Consider the following 14201-nt stretch of genomic DNA (forward strand, 5'->3'; position numbering starts at 1 on the left):
GCCTCCAGCAACCCGGGGGGAACTCCAAAACCCTTTTTTCCCTTGTTTCCTCAATAAAGCCCTGCACTTAGGAAAAGCCCTGAGGGTTTGTGCTGCACTGGGAGCTGAGTGTCCAGGGAGGGTGGTGGTGCTCGTGGTGCCTAGGGGGCTTGTTCCAATTCAATCTCTCCCAAAGCACACCCACCTAAATTCAATGTACCAGCACAACCCCCATTAGGCGCCATCCCTCCACGCCTCGAGCAGCGACCAGCTGCCCAAATACATCTGCTCTTGCCTTATCTCGCCTTATCTTGCCCTTCCTTGTGGCTGAATTACAGTTGCCACTCACAGCTCAGTGATGGAAGCAAATCAAATTCTGCCTTTTCTCGCAAGGGAGAAATGGTCCTTCCTGGCAGAGCCAGCTGCAGCTGCACCAAACAGGGAGAGGAGGGAGGAGGGATGCAGAGGCTCGCCCTGCAGGTCTGGACCCTGGGAAGGCTCAGGCTGTGACCCACCGGCCCCTCTTGATGGGGCTGGCACCTCCTGAGTGCTCCCCAGTGCCAGGGTGGGTGGCCCAGCTCAGCAGGAAACCTGGGTCTGGGGAAGGCTGAGCGATGCTCTGGGACACTCAGGTGAGGCAGTGGGTCCTGGGTGGGGGCAACAGAGGGGCACCCTCACCCTGGCACATTGCTGTGCTCAGGGCCACCTCGTCCTCACCAGGCCACCAATGGCCGTGGACATTTGGGGGTGACTTGCTGGGTGAAGGGATGCCTCTGCCATGGGCAGAGCAGCTAGGTTACCCATGTGGGAGAAAGGCTGGGTGAACACAGTTTATTAGAGCTCTGGTTAAGCAAAAGAGTCCCCCAGCAAAGGCGAGGAAAAGAAAAGAGGCCACAGTTTCACCTGAAGCAGTTTTGGGTTTTTCCCATGCCCGTGGTAGCTGGAACAGTCCAAATGCAAAGCAGGTTTTGTCAGGAGTCGCCAACCCCACGCAAAGGTGCACAGACCAGCAAGGACCAGCACTGCTCCTTGAACACACCAACAGGTCTGTACAACACACACGACACTCGCTGAGGGAGACCCAAACCAGCCATGGCAGAGTGGGAGGGTGGGCAGGCACCCGTGGCAGTGGCATGGGATGGCGAGGCCACCAAAGATGACATGAAGAATGGCTGCAATGTCAAACCAGACGGTCCTCAGGAACATCACAGCCCCAGGCAGGCAGAGCCAAGCCTGGACCCACCTTTTTCTGCAATTTCTCACAGGTTTACTCCCCTCTGCCATGCACCCACCCCAGCAGCTCATGCTCTGCTCCGTCTCTTCCTTCCCTGGCTTTGTGCAAGCTTTGACCACAGCTACTGGCAGCTCTGGGTCCCTCCAGGGGACTGGAAATTGCCAAGTGTCACGGTCCTGGTAAGCCAGGGGATGCACCTGGGCTGCAGGAACCTTGGGTAGGACATGGAGCGTGGGGGCAGAGCTTTCCCAGGAGAAACAGCCCTTTTGCCAGCCCCTGGACCAGGCTGCAGGGAGCCCTGGAGCTCCGCTCTCCATCTCCTTCTCCTCCCCCTCCTCTTCCTCCCCCTCCCCCTCCTCCTCCTCCTCCTCCCCCCTTCCTGCAGAGCGCTCAGCCAGCCACTGCCCAGCTGATGCTGCAGCCATTCCTGGGCTCAGTGGTCCATCTTCACCTGGATGCCCAGCTTGTCCTGGTGCTGGCGATGAGCTGAGCGTGTCTCAGCCGCCTCAGGTGGTTTTTAGCTTGAGCACCTTGGAAAGCGGCTCCTTGGCACTGGAGTAGAACAGGTAGGAGCCCTCAGCGGTGTGAAACGCCTCCCAGTCTCTACAGCCCACGGTGGGGAGGTGGTGGGCTGCCACAAAGCCTTCGTAGCCTTGCCACCTGCACAGGGAAGGCAGTTAGCTCCTGGGGCGTGAGCTGGGCACCTGGGAAGGGCAGGGAAGCTGAGCCATGGGGCTGGCATCTCCCATCTCCCTGCTGTGGTTCAGGGTGGGATGTCCCTCAGTGGGGCTTCCCACTCCTGCCTGAAAACAGGGATCAATCCTATCCATCCTCCCCGGGCAGATGCACCAGGCTGTGCCCATGCAGGGTTGTTCCTGCTGGGAACAGCCCCCGAGCCCCCCAGGCCTGCCCTCTGCAGTACCTGTAGATGATGCTGTTAACAGAGAAGGTGAAGCCATCAAAGGAGTTTGCTACCACCAGAAAAGAGTCGTCTCCCACTGAGAAGAACTCCCAGTCCAGGGCACTGGGGATGGAAGAAGCAGAGGGGCAGGTGAGGTGACTCGTGTGGCCAGTTGAAGGAGGGGCTGTGTGTCCATGGGGCTGAGCCCACCCCACCCCAATCTCTGACACACACAAAACCCTGCTCTTCCCAGGCCGTTCCTGAAAGAAATCCACCCTCATTCCCCAATCTAGGGCCTTCTCCCAGCTCCCACTGGGATTTGGTGCCAAGGAGCCATCACCCTCCCTACCAGCCTCAGTCCCTGGGAGTGTGAAGCCTGCAGGAACCCCCCAGGAGACAAGCGAGTATAGTTTTAAACTAAAAGAGGAGAGGCCCTGGCACAGGGTGCCCAGAGAAGCTGTGGCTGCCCCCGGATCCCTGGAAGTGTCCAAGGCCAGGTTGGATGGGGCTTGGAGCAGCCTGGGATAGTGGAAGGGTCCCTGCCTGTGGCAGGGGGTGGGACTGGATGGGCTTTAAGGTCCCTTCCCACCCAAACCAGTGTGGGATTCTAGGAGACCTCTGGGTTGCTCAGGGGAAGGACGTGGACCAAGGAGCACCCTGAGTCCTTGCACAGGTACCTGTAGGTGAGAAGGTCCTGGAATTTAACAAACATCTGGGCCGTGATGTTCAGCTCATAGATGGAGGAGTTGATGGCGTAGAAGTTGGAGGGTGCTGGCATCCCGCTGTCATAGCTGTGGCTGTTGGCAACAGCCAGAAAGACTCTGTCCCCAATATGAAAAACCTCCCAGTCGGCAGCACCAAATGTCTGTGGGGAAGGAGGCCCGTGAGAAGCTGGATGTGGCTGCCCTGCCTAAACACAGAGCAGGAACTGAGGAGCAGTGGCCAAGCCTTACCAGGATAGACTGGAAGAGCTGGAAAGAGCCACTGAGCCAGATGTAGATGTGTGAGTAGATCTTAGTGGATGTGCCATTGAACGTGTTAGCTACCGCCAGGAAGGAATATGGTCCGATGGTGAAAAATTCCCAGTCGTAGGCTCCAGAGGTAGGAATGGTCTGGTTAGTTTCAAACAGCCCTGTCCTGGGGTTCCACCTGTATATCACACTGTCTATATTGTGGTTGTTCCCTGGGGGAGACAGATGGACAGATGTGCACTGTGAGGGAAAGTAATTCCTGGTTTGTGTAAGAAACAAGACCCAGAAACAGGCTCGGCTATGTGAATATTTGCCAGCAGGTCATGAGGCTGTTCACAAGCAACCTATTGCACCCCAAGAAGTAGCCAGAGAGATTCTACAGCCTCCATCCCTACCTAGTGTCTCCATTCCTAGAGCCTCCATCCCGACCTAGAGCCTCCATCCCGTGGAACACACCAACAGCTTGTCCCAAGTGCATGGTGGTGGCTTTGTGGCAGCCCTGGCAGAGGAGGGACAGGCAGGTGCTTTATCCCCACACAAGCAGCACTCCAGAGGCACTGTGCCAGCATCCCAGGGTGGATGAGCTCTGCTGGCTGTCCCACAGGGTGGCCCTGTGTAGTGGGGCCAGTCCCAGCTGTGTCCCTAAGCTCCTGACATCGGGGGCTTTCCCCCAGCCCTGAAGCACGAACTCCATCCAGCTCCTGGGCTCTGCTCAAGCACCTTGACCTCATGTCTGTGTGGGACCCAGCTGCCTTTAAATCCTCATTGCCACAGGGACTTGGGAAAAGAAAGGCTGCAGGAAGAATGGGAATGGTCACAGGGATAAGTGGCAGCTGCTCAGGGACTGACCCTCCAGCCCCCTCTAAGGGAAACATCCTCAGTTTGGCTTGGCCACGATGGTCTTGGCCCCTGCGTGATGTGCACGGTTGCCAAAGGGACCATGGTGCCACGAGGGCAGGTCTCACCCAAACTGGCCCTGATGGAGCCCAACAGGTGACACAGGGAGTTTCCAGCCCAGCTCACAGGTGCCCAAGCAGCCTGCTGCCAGCTCTGAGCCTGCTGCCAGAGGAGCTGGTGCCCCCTGAGCCAGCCCTGATGGCAGGAAAGGAGCCCACTGGCCCATCATCTGCACCCAGCTGGGAGCACCCCGGAGAGGCAGGGCTGTGCTATCAACCCCATTCATCCTCTGCACATCCCAGCCCAGAACAACTCATGGCCCGGGAGGGGAATGAGGCTGGATCATGTCTGCAGGGTATCCAGGGAGGGATGTCAGCAGGCTCTCACTCAGTTTCCTGAGTGCCCACGAGATCTGGCTTCACAAAAGGCTCAGCCTGGGGTGCTACCAGGTGATGTATTATTGGGGATAAAAATGAAAAGAAGCAGAGAGATTCAGCACAGACACTGTCCCCACTCCTGCCCTTGTCCCCTGCAGTCAGAAACCCAGAGGGTGACTGTGTCAGCCACTTCCCCCAAGGCTTTTCTCTCCTCTGCAAGGCTTCGGGTGTCCTGAGGGCCCCCACGCTGGCAGCTGTGTGCACACCTCCCTGGCTTTGCTCTGCACCCCGTTCCACCAGAGGATACACAGGGACCGTGCTCTGAGCAGGGCACCTGCCAGGGTCCCCCATATCACCCCAGGGCCTGGAGGGAATATTGAGGGCTGGGTACCTTGTCTGTGGTTAACCACAGCGAGGAAAGCCTCTCCCTCGATGACAAAGGCCTCCCAGTCCCTGGCACTGTGCGTGGTGATCCGTTGGTAGGTGATGAACTTTGCTTTCCTGCGGCTCCACTTGTATATCACAGAGAACTCCTGACCCCTCTCGTTCTGCTCAAAATTCGCCACTGCCAGGAAGATCTGGAAAAGGAAAAGCCAGGACAGCTTGGTTTTCTCCTCTCAAAGGAGCAGGGACAAGAAAACACAGGGGGAGGTGGGATGGAGGGCAAGGGATGGAGGTGGCTGCTGTGGGACAAGATGGCCCTGGCTGGGGTCCCTGAGCAGTCCCCAAGAAACACAAAGAGGGGACAGGGATGCAGTGGCCTGTGGGGGTCTTTGCACATGGCAGGGGCACAACTGGCAGCCAGCAGCCGCTTAGGCAGGGGGAGGGAGAGCTGAGCTGTCTCCACTCACACTCCTCCAACCCCAGGAATGGGGAACATGGACACAAAATGCGCTGGGGAAGGAGGGAGGTTCAGCTCACAAACCGACCTGCAAGGAAAGGCAGTTCAGAACAAAAAAAGACAGGTATGATAATGATAACAATGATAATAATGATAGCAATTCCCTGAGACAAAACATCTTCCAGACCAAGAAACCCCCACTTAAGAGACAAGCGTGGTGCAGCAGACGTGGCCAAGTGCAAGGCAGGGAGCACAAGCAAGCTCTGTTGTGCCAGATCTGTGCCACTCCAGTGCCCTTCAGATGGAGCAGCAGAGATTATGCCCCAGTTTGGGCCACAAAGAGGCACAGGGCCACAGCCCACAAAGAAGAGTCAGTGGGGATGTCTCTTGCCTCCTGGCCTGCACAGGACTCTGCCAGCACCAGCCTGGGGCTTTGTTCAGCCAAGGAGTGGCCACCCCCAAGGACAGGACTGTGCTGGGTCCCCCTGTCCCCTCACAGAAGGTGAATCCCCAGCTCTGCTCTCTCTGCAAGCACCAGTCCAGGGAGCCCCATTGAGGCTTCTCCAGAAACAGCTTCAGTGGGAAGAGAAACACCTGGATCCAGCCCCACAACCCAGGAGTCTCAAGTCCCCTGGTCTGCACCCACAGGGACCCCCAGGAGCCCCCACCCCGGCGGAGCAGCAGCAGATCCCAGGGCAGTAGCGAGGTGCTGCCACCCACAGAGGTGCATCCCACCTGCCCCTGTGAGGGGAACCTGGGCTACTGGAATCACCAGTACTGGGGGTGCTGCTGGTGTAGCACCTCTTTGGCCAGCATCTCCATGAAGAAACGTGCCAAGCTGATGGGAACCACCTTGAGACTCCCCAGAGTTCCCATCTCCTGCCTGTGAGGGTGCAGCTGGAGTGATGGGGAGCAATGTTGGGGACGTCAGGCACGTTCCCAGCACAAAGCCAGTGCTGCAACACAGCTGCACTTTCAGACCTTCCGCAGAAGCCCAGCATCAGGGACTGTCCCCACCACCACACCCCCTTTCAGGGGTGGTGCCCAGCATCAGTTCCCACCGCCACCAACAGGGGACATGGCCTGTTTGTACCCAGCCAGCAGGGCTGTTGGTGTCACCAAGCCTGGAGGCAGCAGTTTTGCCCAGCCCTCTGTATCCTGGGGCACGTGGCTGGCAGTGGGAGAGCCCTGCAGTCACCCTGGGGACAAAGCCAGGGTGGGTCACGACAGAGGGGGAACAATCCCAGCTTCCCTGGGAGCCCTGCACAGAGCTGGCTCTCAGCAGATGGCTTTCCTGGGGCTCCTCCAAAGTGCTAAGTAGCTTCCCAGGGAGAGGAACCAGGCAGATCCTCTGCTCAAGTCCCAAGGCAGATTGCCCAGGGGAGGAGAGGAGGCTCCGAAGTCCCAGAATAATTTAAAGGCAAGCGAGTTTAAAAATGCAGCAGGTTGGACTCAGTGGGTTTCAAGAGGGAACTGCAGGCTCTGGTGGCTCTTTAAGACCACAGGTAGATCTCAGAGATGCAGTTACCTACTGTGCCAGGTGCTGGCAATGGCCTGGGTGGATGTAGATGTGTCTCAGCAACATAAAAAAACACAGCAGGCAGAGATGTGCCACAGATGAGCCAACAGCCCCTGGAGAGCCCCAGATGATGTGCATCAGCAGGGCCCCATCAAAGACAGCACAGAGAGAGACATTCACCCCTAAACCATGCCCAGCATGCTGGGCTTCAGAGAAGCCAGGGTGGAGCAACTGCAATTTAATATCCTGAAACTTGGGGGCATCTTCCTGGCAGACTCACCTTCTTCCCAATGGTGAAATACTTCCAGGACTGAGCTTGGTAGGTGGGGATGTTCTGGTAGTGCACAAACTTCCCGTCGGTCCACCTGTAGATGGCCGATCCCGGGGGCGTGACCCGGTTGGCCGTGGCTGCGAACAGTCCCACCTTTGGGATGGTGAAGACCTCAATGCCCATTGTCTCCGAGTTGGTCACCAGGTTCTGGTATTCCTCCACGTAGTCCAGCCTGTGTTGGACTGGGAGCCCACCAAAGAGAGGGATGAGGTTAAAACCAGGTGATTTTAGCTGGACAGGGGCCCCCTGAGGGCTGGCTCGGCAGCACTTGCTGCTGTGCAGAGCTTTGTGCAGCAAATGAAGGTCCTGGTGTCACTGGGGGTGAAGGGCCAAACCAAGGGGTGGTAAGAGGCTGATTCCACCTCGATGGGCAGCACATCCAGCCCCATCCAGCCCTGCCTGTTCTCCAGCGGGGAGCAGAGTGTGTCCTTTGGGAGCAGGAAAGAACCCCATGCCACGGATTTCTACTGCTTGGATATATTTATCCTCAAGAGAACGAGGAGGAGATGACAGGAGGAGAGGTTAGAGAAGACTAAGACAGAATTAATGCCAGAAATTGGAGCAGAAACCTCCAGAGTGGCCCTGATGGCAGACGGATGGGCACTGGAAAGGACAAATGGCAGGAGAAGGGCCAGTGCTGGTGGCACCAAGGGGCACAGGTCACTAAGATCCCAGCATGAGTTCTCCTTGGGGAAACAAGGACACAGTGCCAATCCTGATGACTTCCAGAGGTAGGGAAGGATGGGGGGTCCAGTCACTGCTAGCTCCTGTGAGGAACAAATGGCTCATCCAAACCCACCCTGTGGGTATCAGCAGAAGAAAAACACTGGGGGAGGAGAGAAGGGAAGGACAGTTCAGTTAGGGCCATATCCCATCCTCCATGTGCTTTCCAGGGATCCTGGGCAGACAGCCTGGAGTGAGTGGGAGAGGGCTGGTGGATGAAATCCATTGTCATGATGGAAGAACACCCATCCAAGCCAGGCTCTGGTTGCCTTTTCCACCTTGGTACTCCCACTGTTTTCCTTACAAAGTGTCCCACCAGAGCCCAGATGACATGGAGACCTGTGCCTGCCACCCTCCCAATCCCCTCCAGTACTTCTGGCAGCTGATGGGTCTCTTTGTGTCCCCTTATCCACCCCACAAATGCTTCAGCACCAGGAGCACCAGCGCCTTTGGAAACCCACAGAAGGGAGCACCCCAACTCCTTGAGCATGGCTCTCCATGGGGTGAGCTGTCCTGCTCAGACAGGTCAGGAGCTCATCCTGCCCAGAAAATCCCCCAGGGGGGACAGATAATGTGGAGAAGGTGGAGGGACCACAGAGGCACTTGAATCCAGAGCTGCTCTGGAAGTTTCGTGGGCACCGAGAGCAAAGCAAAGCCTGGCCAAGCAGGGGAGAGACAGGGAGACACCCCAGCCCCTCACTGCTGCTGATTCCCATCCCAAAGTGGTCTCAAGGGCAAATCTCAGCTCCTGCTCTGCTGCACAGGTCTCCTTCCCTCCCCAGCAGTACCTTCCAGCATGGAGAGCCAGGTGCTGCCGTTGCAGAGGTACAGCCCTCGTCGGGAGGCGTTGAACCAGAACTGCGCCTTCTCCTGCTTGGTGCAGCGTGGACGGGCCCCCAGGGTCACCTTCATGTCGGTCTCTGGGCACAGAGAGGAGAGAGGCAGGAACCTTTTAGCACACAGTGCAGGAGCAGAGAGGCAGGAGGAGTGAATGTCCTGGTCTCATCCTGATGATGGGCACCAGGCAATGGGGGAAATGGAATCCCAGCACAAATCTGGGAAGCCACAGACTGGGAAAACCCTGTGTGGGGCCACTGACATGAGCCCAGCTCTGCCAAGGGACCCAGGCAGGGCCACCCCGTCTTTTTTTTTTTTTTTTTCCCAACACACACACATTGAGAAACAGGGTGCTGGGAACACCCTCTTCCCCTCTGCTCCTGCTTCGTTCCCAGCCCCATGCAAAGACCCTTCCTCACAGAGGCAGCCAACAGAGCCTGTGCCAGAGGGCACTGACCATAGGGGCACTGACCATGGGGGCACTGACCGTAGGGGTATTTGAGCACCTCGTTGCTCACTGGCTTTGCAGGGACATCCTGGAGGACAGTGGGGACAGAAAGCGTTGCTACTTTGAAGTTCACGGCGTGGCATATCCGAGGGGTGGCATCGGCTCCTGGCAGCAGGACAAGCTGTCTCAGCAAGCCCTGGGAAAGTGGGAGTGGAAGGATGGAGACCAAGTCCAGCCAGATCACAGAATGGGAACTGCAGGGAATTCATGCCTTGGATTCCCTGCCTGACTTCCGCTTGTTGCCCTCCCTCCTGGGATACAGAAGTGTCCGTGGGATTCATGCACATTTACCAGATCCCAGATGCCCAGGGGGACAATCTGACAGCTGATGTGAGGGGAGCACCAGCACAGGGCTTGGAGCTGCAGCTGCCTTTCACCGCCTCCACATGGGAAGGACCCACAGGAAGGACCCACAGCCACCTCTGCTTCCTGTGCCATGGCCCAAGCCCTGCCAGCGTAGGGGACTGAGAGAGGGCTGTGGGTCATTCCACAGCCACCACGAGCACCCCGGGCACGCCTGGGCACCCCCGGCCACCCCACACCACGGGGCACCTACCGTGAACACGCCTTTCCTTCTCCGCCTGTTGCCCAGGTAGAAGCTGGCTCTCCTCACCGACAGCGAGGCTGGAAATGGTGTCTCCACCACCCTGGGGATGGGCAGGAAAGAGGTAGGGGACAATTTCACAGCATCTGCTGGTGGCCGGAGGAGACGCTGGGGGAGGAACATCACCCTGCCCACCCTGCTGAGCCCCCCACCGCCGCCCCCAACCTACACATCCTTGGGGATGCTGCAGTCCACCGTCAAGGAGAAGGACTGGCCGGAGACAGCCAGGACGAGCGTGTGCCACTGGTTGTCGGAGAGGGACACGTTGGGGAAGGTGACGCGGGTCTGCCAGCCGCCGGCGCGCTCCTGGCTCCAGAAGAGGAAGTGCAGCTTGTCGGGGGCGTAGCGCAGCCCCACCAGCACGCTGGGGCTCTCCTCCACCATCAGCGTGAAGATGTACTCGTTCCTCTGCGGGAGGGACGGGCTCTCACCTGCGGGGCCGGGCCGTGCCGCGCCGTGCCCGCCGGCCGCGCTTACCTTGGCGGGGACGCGGAGCGCCCGCAGCGTGACGATGATGGAGAACTCCTCGGGGAAGCGGTCGCAGTGGATGAAGAGCCGCGAGGCGGGGAAGCCCAGGGCGCGGGGCCGCGAGGCGGAGAGCTGGAAGCCGCGCACCCCCTGCACCTGGAACACCCGCATGCCGCGGGCCAGCCCCCCGGCCGGCACCGCCTCCGACAGGATGTCCAGCGGGCGCAGGTCTGTGCCGAGAGACAGAGCACGTCACGACGGGGGAAGCCACCCCACCCTGTCCCGCTGTGGGATGGGGGTACCACAGCTCTGGCTGAGGTGCTCCACAGCAGCAGCAGGGCCTGGCGTGCCACGGTAGCCTGCTGGCCCTTGCCTGGGGTCTGCCCCGAGCCCCTGATCCAGGGCCAGAGGCAAGATTTGCCGTTCAGACACGAGGTTGGCATCTCCATCGCCACAGCAGGAGCACCAAGTGTGCAGAACCATCTCACTGATGCAGCTCTGAAGGATGATACTGGAGCTGGGACCTGCCAGCCATCAGCAACCGCAGCCGGAGCCAAGAGAGCAGGCAAGGATCCGGTAGCACAGATTTGCTCGCAGGGCAACCCGTCCCCATCTCTGTCCACAGGGCACCGGGGACAGCTCTGCCCCTGCAGTCCTGGTTCAGGCTCTCCCGACCCAGCCCTAATTGCACACATGCACACGCACTCTCCCAGCAGGCACCAAAACCACTCATTATAAGCAATTACCCTCTCCCCAGAGAAGAAAACGCCGTGCCCTGCCCCAGGGCATTGCCCCGGTGAGAACACACAGCACAACAGCACCGCAAGGTGCCACCCCACAGAACAGTGCCAGGTCCAACGTCTCGGCACTGGCAGGGCTGTGGGGACTTCTCCGACATTCCTGGCCTTGGGCCGTCCTGTTTTTATTTTTGAATGCTTTGCTGGCAGAGAAAGGAGATGATGCCCGAGAGATGAAGCAGCACTTGGCTACACTAAAACATCCCTGATTCCATCCCACCCTGCTGAGACCTGGCTTTTAGCTCCAATTTGTACTAATAAATCCGGGCTGCTGGGGCACAGCGGGAGAGCTGGGAAGGAGGGAGCTGGGAGCAAGTTTGGGCTGTGTGTCTGAATCCAAACCAGCTGGAGAAGGGAAGCGCTTCCTCCGGACACGCCTGGCCAGCCCAGTTCCAGGTGGGCAGGAGCAAGGAGGAATCTGCTCATGTGGTTCCATCCAGCCCAGAGCAGGGTGATCAGTGAGGTCCTTCCCACCCTGGCAGCTCTGTGTGCCCCCTGCCCACCCCACTGCTGGTTTAAGCTGTTCCTAAAGCAAAGTCTTGGCGGGGGAGTTTTAACTGGAACAGCTTATTTCAGAAATGCATCACTCAGGGAACGGCCAGTTCCTGTTTTTCCCAGCAAAAAGTGCAAGCTGAATTCAGGCTTGGATTCGCAGAGGGGTTTAGGAGCCCCCAGTTGCCCCTGAGATGGTGAGGATGAGCTGGGGGAGAGCTCAGCTGCGGCTGGAGGTTGTGGGCCAGGAAGGGGCCAAGTCCTAAGACCAACCCCAAATCCCTAAACCCAAAGATCTGCATCCCAATCTGCCTCCCACATCCATCACTGCTAAGGCTGGGAGTCCAGGCCCAGCTTGGGCAGCACAAGTGGTGTCAGGGGACCTCGTGCTGGGGTCCCCAGGATGATGCTGGGCCCTCGGCACCCCCAGGATCCCTGAGCCAAAGCTGCTTGGGGACAGCGAGGACACAGCCAGAGAGATTGGAGCGCCACGGGGAGGAGGCAGTGGGCAGAAACTCTCCGATCTCCACATCATCTGGGCTGTAACAAAATGCAAATACAGTTGCCACCTAACTGGGACAAGCCCTAAGCACACAGAGCCTGGGCCCAAGCAGCCCCGAAAACTGAGCTCAGGCTTTGCTGCCCACACAGCACAGGCATGGGGATGGGACGGCAGAGCCAGGGCATGGGGATCCTCTTTGGCTCAGGCTCGTCTCGGAAATGCCACTGGAGCTGCCAGCTCCTCGGCTGGGGACGGTGGGACGGGAACTTTGTCTGCCGGGAGGGCGGAGGTGGTGCCTGCCAGAGCACAGAAGCGTCCGGGGCAGGAAGGACTTTCCAAGAGGACTTCATGGCTCTCTTCTCCTTCTTCCAGTCCTTCCCCTCCCCTCCCGTCTGCCTCCAGCAGAGCCTGGGACAACGCTTGTGCCACAGGGACAGACCCACAGCTCTTCCCAGAGCTCCGAGAGGGCTGGTTGCTCCCCAGTTGGCATTGTGGGGGCTGCAGGCACAGGAATGACCCCACATCCTGCTGTCCGTGGGTGCTGGCAGGGCTCTGGCAGCACCTGAGGCATCACTTGAGTGGACACCGAGCACCGAAATACTGGGGCTGGGCTGCCAGCGAGAGGCTGACCCACGTGGGGCATGCCCCCCAAAACAGAGCACGCCTTCTGGGGTCTGCCCTGGCAGCGTGGCGAGCAGCCCACCCATGGGGGCACAGCAGTCCCAGCACGTTTCCCAGCAGCGTTAACACCCGCGCAGCCCGCCCGCCCTTCGCTCCTACCTGTGCAGTGCTGCCACGTCCGGCCTCCCCGCATGGAGCCCCCGCCGCTGGCCCAGCGGAGGAGAACGACCCAGAGCAGCAGTGCCGCCGACATCGGGGGCCTGGCTTTAGGGGGTCCATCCACTGGGACCCCCCCGCTGTCCACTCCTCCCTGCCCTGGCCGGCGCTGCTCGGCTCAGCGCGCCGGGGGCTCTCCCATGCTCTGCAGCGGGACCCCCCGGGCACCCCGGCACCGCTCCGTCCTCCCCGGGGCCGAGTCACCCCAGGCTGCCAAACCCCGGCTCTGTGCCGGTGCTTTGCGTGGGCATCGCCCCCGGGAGCTGGCGGGGGTCTCCCGGGGCGGCCGCCGAGGCAGTGCCGGCTGCAGCCTCCACACAGACATTTAAATGAGAGGTCGGTGGTGGGAGAGGAGGAGTCCCGGCTCCTCCGAGAGCTTTTATCTTTTGCCCAACCCTCTGGAAGGCGGCTTTGGGGAGGGATTTTTTAATCATTATTTTTTTGCTTGCTTTCTTTGCTTCCTTTCATTTTTGGTGATTCATTTTCCCGGGCTCACGTGGGAGTAGGTGGGAGATTCGCCCCTGCCTGGAGACACCTGGGTGGGAACCCTCCTGCCCCTAAACGCATTGGTTTTCAGCTTGCATTGGATGAGAGACCCTCTGGCCCCTCTGGCCCACTCCACCATGCCCAAAAATAAGCCAGATCCCAAAACCTGCATGTTTCTCCCCCAATACTGTCCCAGGCTGGTGATGCACATCCCATGCCCCAGGCAAGGCTCCATCCCAAGGGCCAGCCACAAAAATGTCACTGATTCAGAAACCCTCCAGGTTCTGCTGTTCCAAGGGGAGCATCAGCAGTGGGAAAGCTCCCTGCACACAGTGAGCTCTGCTGGGCTCCTCCAGCCACAGAACGAGTCTCTTCCATTCCCCAAACAATTGAAACAGGCTCCCACCCCCCCTCGTCCCCAAAGCCTTCCCGCAAGGCGAGCGCTGGAATAGAAAGCGGATGGCGAGGACCAAACGCCAAAAATTGTGTCGCAAACTGGGGGTTTTGTCAACGAGGAACAGCCAGAGCCAGACCCATGGCCATGTTTGCTGCCAGTCTGTCCACACCCCGAAATCGGCCGTGCTGAGACTGAGAGTGCAGCCCAAGGAGTGCAACCCGTGGTGGAGCGCAGCACCATGCACACACCTCGGTCCCAAATCCCAAGAGGAGCTGTACTGAAACACCAGAACGCTGGTTCCTCTGTCCCAGAGCCTGGGGAGTGGCTGTGTGCCTGTCCAACAGCCCTAGCGGGGCTGCGTGGAGCTCCCCCTCTCCAAACAGCCTCCCTTTGGGCATCCCCCAAATTAGGGTTCTTCCAGGATCGGGCTTAAACAGAGCTTAACCTCTCTGCAAGAGAGAGCTGCAGAGGTGAGGCACTGCTGTCTCCTCATCATCCTC

The 14201-nt window shown here is 59.2% G+C and overlaps 1 protein-coding gene across 1 annotated transcript; it reads right to left on the reverse strand.

The window, feature by feature from the left end:
• Nucleotides 1-1719: 1719 nt before the first annotated feature.
• Nucleotides 1720-12855, reverse strand: TSPEAR (thrombospondin type laminin G domain and EAR repeats). The gene is made up of 12 exons (XM_069024714.1): nucleotides 12762-12855; nucleotides 10200-10420; nucleotides 9892-10130; nucleotides 9675-9765; nucleotides 9098-9254; nucleotides 8562-8693; nucleotides 7000-7232; nucleotides 4751-4937; nucleotides 3068-3297; nucleotides 2792-2979; nucleotides 2136-2237; nucleotides 1720-1873 (listed from the first exon to the last, which is right to left on the reverse strand). Exons 1-12 carry the CDS (start codon nucleotides 12853-12855, stop codon nucleotides 1720-1722), a joined length of 2028 nt encoding a protein of 675 aa, XP_068880815.1.
• Between the last annotated feature and the right edge of the window lie 1346 nt (nucleotides 12856-14201).

This window comes from Aphelocoma coerulescens, chromosome 9 (assembly GCF_041296385.1).
Source record: "Aphelocoma coerulescens isolate FSJ_1873_10779 chromosome 9, UR_Acoe_1.0, whole genome shotgun sequence".
Lineage (NCBI taxonomy): Eukaryota > Metazoa > Chordata > Aves > Passeriformes > Corvidae > Aphelocoma > Aphelocoma coerulescens.